Source organism: Cucurbita maxima, unplaced genomic scaffold (assembly GCF_002738345.1).
Source record: "Cucurbita maxima cultivar Rimu unplaced genomic scaffold, Cmax_1.0 Cma_Scf00012, whole genome shotgun sequence".
Taxonomy (NCBI): domain Eukaryota; kingdom Viridiplantae; phylum Streptophyta; class Magnoliopsida; order Cucurbitales; family Cucurbitaceae; genus Cucurbita; species Cucurbita maxima.
Window position 1 is genome coordinate 2,834,694 of NW_019272028.1, and position 9,661 is coordinate 2,844,354.

General features: G+C 36.3%; 2 protein-coding genes across 3 annotated transcripts; both read right to left on the reverse strand.

Annotated features, from left to right (window-relative positions):
• Positions 1 to 688: 688 nt before the first annotated feature.
• Positions 689 to 4,243, reverse strand: LOC111487212 (NAC domain-containing protein 17-like). Its single transcript, XM_023134531.1, has 5 exons — positions 3,776 to 4,243; positions 2,879 to 3,156; positions 2,489 to 2,797; positions 1,632 to 2,160; positions 689 to 1,204 (listed from the first exon to the last, which is right to left on the reverse strand). Exons 1-5 carry the CDS (start codon positions 3,960 to 3,962, stop codon positions 831 to 833), a joined length of 1,677 nt encoding a protein of 558 aa, XP_022990299.1. The 5' UTR covers positions 3,963 to 4,243; the 3' UTR covers positions 689 to 830.
• Positions 4,244 to 5,097: 854 nt separating this feature from the next.
• On the reverse strand, positions 5,098 to 8,763 carry LOC111487208 (pentatricopeptide repeat-containing protein At1g34160). Of its 2 annotated transcripts, XM_023134520.1 has the most exons (4): positions 8,281 to 8,763; positions 7,913 to 7,951; positions 6,117 to 7,520; positions 5,813 to 6,031 (listed from the first exon to the last, which is right to left on the reverse strand). In XM_023134520.1, the coding sequence occupies exons 2-4, from the start codon at positions 7,923 to 7,925 to the stop codon at positions 5,925 to 5,927; spliced, it is 1,524 nt and encodes a 507-aa protein (XP_022990288.1). In that variant the 5' UTR covers positions 7,926 to 7,951; positions 8,281 to 8,763; the 3' UTR covers positions 5,813 to 5,924. The 2 variants fall into 2 exon arrangements, with proteins under 2 accessions (XP_022990287.1, XP_022990288.1); XM_023134519.1 differs by having other exon boundaries at positions 5,098 to 7,520.
• Between the last annotated feature and the right edge of the window lie 898 nt (positions 8,764 to 9,661).

Genomic DNA, 9,661 nt, shown 5'->3' on the forward strand with positions numbered 1-9,661 from the left:
TTTTTTTTTTTTTTTTTTTTTTTTTTTTTTTTTTTTTTTTTTTTTTTTTTTTTTTTTTTTTTTGCCTTTCGTATTAGTTAAACTTGAAACAATTTTCATGGTTCACTAGAAATGATTTTCAAGCTACTCTTAATATAATTTATATATAATTTATTAGACTTATACATCTATCATCGGCCATAACTGAGCTATACTTCAAACAATTCCCACTCAAAAAACCGTAATTAGATAGACCTGTGAATTGAAATCGATCACTAATATTTCCTCGAAACAATTTTCAAGCTACTCTTAGTATAAATTACTAGATTTCTAACTCTCATCCACCGTCCACATAACTAAGCTATACTTTATAGAACTCACACATAAAAAAAACTTAATCAAGATAAACTTATGAATTATTTCCTTGAAACGATTTTCAAGCTACTCTCGGTATAATTTACTACATTTAAAACTCTCATCTAACATCTGTCATAATTCCGCTATACTTCACGAAACTCCACACACACAAATAGACTTGTGAATTAAAATCAATTACTAATATTTCAGCTAAACAATTTTTAGTATAATCAAGTTACTCTTAATATAATTACTAGATTCATAACTTGCATCTATCATCATCCATAACTGAGCTATACTTTACCGAACTTGCACACACAAAAAAACTCAAGAAATCGATCACTAATATTTCCTCTATTTCATCTATGACTGAGCTATAATTTACATACAAAATTCAGTTTCCATGAAGAGGAATCTCCCACGAAGATTGGAACTATAAGATATGCATATAATAAAGGGATAAAAGAAGATGGCAGAATTTTAATGAACCAGATTCATGAGGCAATGCCTCTTTCCTGTAATCTAACATCTCCTAAGAACACCCATAGAATGGCACACAATACTCCAAGAATTGAAAATAAAAAGAATCCCTTATTCGTACCCGTTCTCCTCGCGCTAGTTTTGGGATTACCTACGGCGACATTGGCGTTAAAGGTGTTCAGGGTATTTAGTCTCAATCTGCTAAAGCTAGACATCCTCTGAAAAGTGCGGTTGACGTTCTCGGAAGCTGAAGCGGGGGTGGTCGGTATCGACTCTACAAAGGCCCACAAATTGGAAGAGAACTTACTTGCAGAACTGCCTCCACCGTTTGCTATTTGGTTATCCCTTATTTCTGGTGCTGCAGAACTTACAGATTCATATCCCACACCTAAACAAGACCAGAAAGTTTCAGAATTAGCAACTGCCCTACTGCTTCACATTGATAAAATGGCACCTGGAATTGGCACCAAAATGGCAGTTTATGATGAGGTTGACAAGTATAATTGGAGAATAGCTCCTTTCGAATCAGTGAATTCGATAATGTACGAGAAGAATACTCAATGTACGAGAAGAATACTCGTTCTAGGTATCTGTCGAAGCTGGCTCAATATTTCACAAGAGGGGTCTCTTGCCATTTGAAGTATAGAATGGCTTATCAAACAAACCCCACTTATCTGAACAAGAGCCCTGTGTCGATGAGCTAATCGAGCCAGCAACTTCGCGAAAATCGAACAGAAAGAAACAGCTTAGTAAAAGTAGACTGCTTAATGTTTGCTAAAACTGGGCAGATATCAAGTTTGAGCTGAATTATATACCTAAATTTGGTTGAGTACCAAACTGTTGATGCGGTTCTGGGAAGCTGAAGGAATTTTCTGTCTCATTCTCCCAGAACCCATTGCCCATCTGATCATATTGCAAATGGCCATTCACATCGTTAGCAACAATAATACCACCGTCAGCACTCAAATATGGATCTAAAAATGTTTCTGGGACGACAGGTCCCAAGTCGCGAAGAAACATATTTGCATCATGGAACAGCTCTAATTCGTTCAATCCATCGAACTCTGAATTTCCCAAGGGGTTGACATTAGCCACGAGAGTTGGCTCAGGACCAATGAGATCATCAATCTCCAAGAAATCTTCTTCTTCACCATATTTGGGAGCCGATGATACCTCGCTCTCAAAGGATTGCAATTGGAAGAGACCTGCCTGGGTAAATTGGAAGCATGGATGCAAATCACTTGGCTGGCCACTTAAGTTTAATACTTTATCCGCTTCAGGAAGTATGTGATTCTGAGAGTAAGTATCAATCATAGTACTTGCAGTTCCTTCTTTGTCATCAACCTAAACAGACAAATAAAGTACACAAATCATAAGCTAACTGATAAACTGAACAAATAAAGCATATAGAGAAAGGAATGGCCGACAAAATATCTAATGAAATACAGCATATATGTCATATATGTCAAAGCTTCTAAATATTATGGACAATAGACACTTAGAAGTTTAGATATGCAGTTCATACGTTCCGATGTTCCCAATTCCTACAGCTATATGATCAATCGAATAAGAAACATTTTTTATCTCGAAGTGATGACCAGTCTATTCACCAAGGTAAATTAACATGGGAATGGGAACAGAATATCGGAACGCAATGTTCAGGGCAGCCAACCTGCACGACCGAGTCAAATTGATGATAACCACTGACTGATGGCAACTCTAGGACAGGATCATTTGTAAATTGTTGCAAAAGTTCCTCAATATCATCTGATGAAAGCTGTATTTGAACGTTCGCTCTTTCACGATCGACAGAGGTAACCTCATCAAGTATGTTCACTTGTGGCTCCTGACCGTCGGAGTGAACTAAAACTTGGCATTCACCATCATTCCAATTTTCTTCTTTAAATGGTGCTCCATATTGCTCACCATTTTTAGGACCAGGTCCACTTTTCTTGTAAAGTTTGTAGAGAGCATAGTAATCCTGCAACAAAGGCTTAAGATTAGTAAAACAAGATCTTGTAAGAAAATAATAAGCAAGAGAAGAGCTTAAACACACTGTTACCTTTACATTCTTACATCTCTTGAGCTCATCTTCATCCAAGGTATACTCATGCATAACCCAGTCAGTCCGCTCACCATTAGGGGCACGGCCTTGATAGAACACCAGGGTCTTCTTCACACCAACATTACGTGAATTGTACTTTATTATTCGATCCTTTCCCGTGACCTTCCAGTGGCCATTTCTTGTAGCTCTACTTAATCTAGATGCATTTGGATATCTACGTTCCCTAGGACTGAAAAAGAACCATTGTCTATCACCAGTTTTTAACTTAGATTGACCTGCATTCATTTATTCATGATCAGAAAAACTAGCAATATTCATTAATATCCAAAAACATAGAGCAAGACTTGCATTTCCAGAGAGAGGGAAACCGACTTTCTAAAATTATGGGAAAAAAGATTATTATCGATAATCAGTTACCATATAGATGATGAATTGGCTATATCAATTAAATTCCTAATCCAAAAACAAGGGGCTTATGTCTTCGGCTAGTACATGATTCCTTCCAGTAATAAGAACTCATTGAATAAAAATGATTCATAAGAAAAACAGAAGGAGCAACAAGAAATAGCTACAACTACGATTTACGAGAATAGATACGTGACATATAGAAACAACCAAACGGGAAAAATGTACCGAAAGATGCAATTTAAATTTGATGAAGAACTTGAGTGATCTTCTGAACAAAGCTTTGACTTCTAGCAAAGCAAAATCAGCAAACAAAGAAACTAATCAAACGAAAATCACGCAAATAGGTACAGAAAGATCCCAAAATCCATCCTCAACAGTTAAATAAAATCAATCTACAGCAAATTCAATCAAACACAGAATAGGTCAAAGATAAACCACAAGATCATCAATCGATCAGATTAAGCGCGGAAAGGAAAGTTTATTTACCAGGCAACTCCCCGGGTTCCCACTTGTAAACATCGATCTCGCGAATGATATCGAGCTTCAATTTGCGTCTACAGACTTTGAACTTTAAGTAATACAGAACCAGCTCCTCATCTGTCGGGTGAAACCGAAACCCTGGCGGCCAATCCCCCTCGTCGCACAATCCCATCGACGACGACACGGTTGACATCAAATCGCTTACGAACAACACCTCAATAAAATAAATAAATAAATAATCAAAACTCCTAATCCAATGACAAAATCGTTAGCGAGGGCGAAAAAATTCGCTCCAAAACTCGACGAATCCACACAACCAAAATTGAATTTGGGAAAGATCGGCAGACTCCGACCACCAGCGACGGTCGAAAGACCGTCGTAGGGAGAAAAAAAAATGAGAGAGATGGCGGAGATGGGCTGATTTGGTCAAACCAAGTAATGGGGATGAAGCAGCGAAGAGAGTGGTGGCGGGTTTCTTATTATTACGGTAATACGCGGAAACTTCCTGAAGTTATCGGATATTTTATTATTATTATTTTAATTAGGTTTAAATCTTTTTTTGTTATATATGTTATAATTCTTTTTTTTTATTATTTTAATTATTGATTTTAGGTTAATTTTAATTCTTTAAAATTTTTATGAGAGACTACATTATAGAAGAGTGACTGTATCAATTTATATTTTTAATATCTCAACATAAATTATATATATAATGAAAAACTTTTAATTTTAAGATCATGACAATATTTCAAAAATAATTATTAACTTTTCTTATTATATAACATCAAGGGAAAATTATACCTTAATGATTAAGGTATATATTAATATTTGATTTTAAAAATTATAAAATATAGTATTTTGTTGAAATTATATTTAAAAATGAGAAAATAAAAGAATTTTAAAAATACAATAATCCGTACATAATTTAAATATTTTTATTAATTTATTGTCCTTTTTTTTTTTTTTGGAGCGGCGACGACCGGTGAGACTGAGTCAATTGCTTACACTGGACAATGGATCGATCAGTGTTGAGGTGGCAGGATATTAATGGCTTGATGAAAGATGGTGCTCGGATCACCGTTTGATTCGTTCAAACGAATGTTTCATGTAATTCGCGATGCACAGGATTATTTTGATTCACGGTGAAATATTCTTTAAAAAATTTAACAAACATATCTCATTTTAAACATTTGACCAAGTATTTATTTGCTTTGAATTTTAATTATTTTATAAATTTTAAAAAATAATAAAATATATATTATTTTCAACAATATTTAAAAATAAATAAAATTTATCTAAAGGTCTAGAAGTTCTATAGCCCTTAGGAAGAATCCTACCAAGTAGATTTTTACTTCACTTTTTAACAGTGACATTTGTATCTGTATTAGGAAGGTATTTTTTTTTTTTTTTTACTTTTTCTAAATAGGAAAAAGGGAAGTAAGCGATGAATAAAGACTTACCAGATTCATAGCACATTGTAGTTGTTCATTGCCGTTTTCTGTATGAATCTACCAAAAGCGTTTGACCCAAGTTACAAATTCTGTGTTTCATTATTCACAGCTGCGTTTCTTACTCGATCTCGACTCCTATGTTCCATTATTCACAGCTGCCTTCTTCCTCGGTATCGACTCCTATGTTCCATTATCCACAGCTGCCTTCTTCCTCGGTCTCGACTCACCCCATGCCTCGTAGACCTTGAATCAATGAAAGATCTAAATAATTCATACACTTGCGATATGGGCATTATTGTCTTTTTGAATATCATATCCGTTCACAAGTCATGTACCTCAACTAATCTCACAGAACGACGGTTTGATCCTCATAGGACATTAAATCCTAAGTAGGTGTTCACCTCGAATTGAACTCATTCCCCCACGCCTATTATAATAAGCCAACTCATGATGGGTGAGATACAAGATATTTTTCAAGAAAACGTCTCTATTTTAGAACCTTTGCGCCAATAAGTATCACCAATAATCTTTGCAAGAACACAAACCATCTTTAAACCGGTGAAATCGAGTTCGGTCCCTTACGAAAATTTCTCGATTATAACTCTTTGATATTAGCTTAATCACAACATGACAATCCCCACAAATCCTTAAATTCTTAATCACTTGGATTGGGGTCCCTTCTTCAGTACAAGATAATCCAAAGGCTACAGCAAGCTTCTCACTATGACAACACAGCACGTTCTCCTTGTCCTCCTCCTCAATATCATGCAATACATTACCAGTTTCAGCTGTATATCCAATGGCTTTGATCCTAAACATGATCTCATCAAGCTTTGCATAAATTTCACGGCAACTCGAATGGCTTCGATCGCCATAAAGAAATTTGTGCATATTACCTTTCACTTCTATGTAACTAAATCCAGGCGTCTTCTTCACATCCCTTCTTCTCATGGCATCCCTAACTCTCCCAACATCATCCCATCTCCGACGAGCAGCATAAACATTCGACAACAGAACAAAATCACCACAGCTAATAAAGCCCATCTCTACTAGCTTCCTAGATGCCATCTCTGCCATTTTTACATCCCCATAAGTCCTGCAAGCACCAAGCAAAGTCTGCCACAGAACCATATTAGGAAAAGGCATTGAACTTACAATTTCATAAGCTTCTTTCAAACGCCCGGCTCGACCCAACAAATCGACCACTACTCCGTAATGCTTTATATTTGGTGCCACACCCCTTTGCATCATTGAATTGCAGAGCTTAAGTCCATCCTCTATGAGCCCTGCGTGGTTACAGGCACATAGCACCGCTAGATATGATATTGCATCAGGACATATACCAGATCGACCCAACTTTTCAAAAAGATCTAACGCTTTGTATCCATCACCATGCATTGCAAATGCCATTATCATTGTATTCCATGTGATCAAACTTTTCTCACATCTCATGTTCTCAAACACCCAATAAGCTTTATCCACAGATCCACATTTAGCATACATATCAATAACAACATTACAAACCTGCACAATCGTGTCTAGATTCTCCTCTACTATGTATTTGTGAACATTCTCACCTTCTTTCAAAGTACCCAATTGGGAACACGCCGAGAGAGCACCTTGAACGGTTACTTCATTGGGCCTCAAATTCCCATCCTCCTTCATTCTCTTAAACAAGTCTATAGCATCGCTTGGTCGACCCCCCTGGGCAAATCCAGCAATCAGAGAATTCCACGAGGCGATATCTGGTTCTGGCATTTCGTCGAACACCTTCTGAGCCTGATCAAGATCCTCAACTTTTGCGTACGCATCAAGCAATGTAGTCTGTAGGAGAACATCAGCATCGAACCCAAATCGCAAGACCTGTGAATGCAATTGCATCACTTCAGAACGAGCCAACGCACGCGCACAAGCTTTGAGGGCAAAGGAGCAGGTGAGAGCGTCGACTCTATGAGGCCCATTTGACGCATTCATGGTTCTGTACCAGAAAAGGGCATTTGAGGGATTGGAGCTTAAGGCGGTGCCGCGAATGACGGCGTTCCAATCCTTGGTGGAAGGGGAGTGGACATGACGGAAAATATGGAGGGCATGAGAAAGGTCGCCGAAGGGGGAGATGGCGCAGAGCTCGAGAAGCTTGGTGCGAGAGGAAGAGAAGTGAAAATGGCCATTGGTGATGAGGTTTGCTTGGAGTTGCTTGATTTGCGAGAAGGAAGAACACTTCTGCAACAGGAGATCGAAGTAGGCCATTCGCCCTTCTCTCCGCAGTAAAAGGGCTCGCGACCTAAACTTGTTGGCTTTGCCTAAATTGTCAAACGGAGAAATGAAAATACTATATTTATTTATTTATTGCTCAAACAAATTCCTATTGGTTTTTAAATTAAAAAAAACAATTATAAGATTATAAAAAAAATTAAAAAATGTGTATCTAATTTCATCACACCCTACCTTGATAACTAAAGAATTCATATTTCATCCTAACATACAGGTTGGGAGCATAGCTTCCAAAATCAATTGATTAGAATCGAATATTAGTATGGTTTTACCTGGACTTCGTCGATGGATTGGAAACAACTTATAAGTTAAGAGCATAACTTCGAATTTTCATCCCCTAATCCCTATAAGATCAACTGATTGGAATTGAACATTAGTACAGCTCTACCTAAAAATCGTCGGTTGATTAAAAACAATTTACAAGTTGGGAGCATAACTTTGAATTTTCATCCTCTAATCCCTGTAAGATCAATTGATTGGAATGGAACATTAGTACGGCTCTACCTAGAATTCGTCTGTTGATTGGAAACCACTTACAAGTTAAGAATTAACTTCCAATTTTCATCATCTAATTCCTGTAAGATCAATTGATAAGAATCGAACATTAGTACCGCTCTACCTAAACTTCGTCGGTTGATTGGAAACAACTTACAAGTTGGAAGCTTGAATTTTCATCCTCTAATCTCGGTAAGATCAATGGATTGGAATTGAACATTAGTACGGCTCTACCTAGACTTCGTCCGTTCATCATTGACCAAAATAAGTTGAAATGAGAGTAGACGATCAAACCTAAACCCTGCCTTGGAGAAGAAGAAGCTAGGATTGAAGAGTTGATTAGGTTTCATCGAACGCTTGAAACTCCTTAGCTAACCTGAGATTGTTTCGATTGCTCCAGTGGCTTTATTGTCAAGAGAATGTTCGGCTCCGTCCCTTAATCCTTACAGCCCAAAAGTTCAGATGGCCACTTCAAAATCAGTAATACGGCGTCAGAGTTCAGACAACAACAGCAAAAGAAGCAATACTATTCCATATTTCAAACGGAATCCGGAATCAAAACTCATTGCGAGTCACAACAGAACCGAAAACGAGAATGCAGAGAAATGACAAAAGAACACGTATAAAAGCTTCTTGCAACACAGAAGAAGCACAGTGTTACTACAATGGAAAAATGCAGCAAATCAAACTATAACAGGTTGCATCGAAGCAGGAAAGAAACCCTAAAACCTTGGCAAAGTATACATTTCGTAACTGAGATTCAGAGGTTGAAAACGAGAAGAACCGGATGAAGTGAAATTCTTGAATCAATTTCGAAGGCGGGAACGTATTTATAGGGCAAGCAAGCATATCCGGTACGTACGCTCTCTGTCATGGGCTTAAATTCGAGGCCCATAATTGCTTCGAAGCCCACATTATCAACATATCCAGACCATATTTTGGGCCTCAGTATTTCGCCTTAACAGACGGCCTTTTTTAATTTTCTTTAATTTTCTTTTATTATTATTATTATTTTTGTTAGAGAACGAAATGTGGATTTCTCAAATTTATATAAATATCTATCAAAACACCGATAAAAATCTGAACAAATATACATTTAAAACAAAAATAGTTATATTTTTAAATAACTTAAAATAAATATTATATTGCCATTAATTACATTTTATATTTTTTTATTGCATTTATAAATAATATATATATATATATATATAATACGACGAACAAGAATAAAGGTGGATTAAGGGTTGGAGAAGCTAAACTACCCGACAAATTATTTTTAATATAATATTTGTAAGTAAATAATTTAAAACTAATATTTTTTTCTTTATCGAACATATATAGCTCAGAGTCGAGCAACAACAAAAAAAGGTTCATATTACAAATAGCAGTATCAAAACCACCCACTACTGCTCTCGAGAAAATATCAATTTTGACCTATGACTCGAAATAAAATTTTAGTACAAGTTTTCTTTTTTTTCAGAAAGAATATATAAAGACTTATTTAGTTCGAGAATGTCGGTTTGGGACCCTTATGGATTAACTAGAAGGGTATAAACGGTAAATATGTTGAATGATTTGATCGTTTTGTTCTCGAGAGTAATTAGTCAACCTTAGACTTTTCTAATTTTTTTTATTGACCAGCTTTTTTTTTTTTTTTTTTTTTTGACTAAAAAAT

Bases quoted from the DNA above. Each gene is read 5' to 3' on its own strand.
- LOC111487212 (XM_023134531.1), bottom strand. From the start codon at position 3,962: ATGTCAACCGTGTCGTCGTCGATGGGATTGTGCGACGAGGGGGATTGG. The intron at 3,157-3,775 runs GTAAATAAACTT...AAATGAATGCAG, and splicing joins GGAACCCGGGGAGTTGCCTG to GTCAATCTAAGTTAAAAACT. The intron at 2,161-2,488 runs GTTGGCTGCCCT...TTGTCTGTTTAG, and splicing joins AATTTGACTCGGTCGTGCAG to GTTGATGACAAAGAAGGAAC.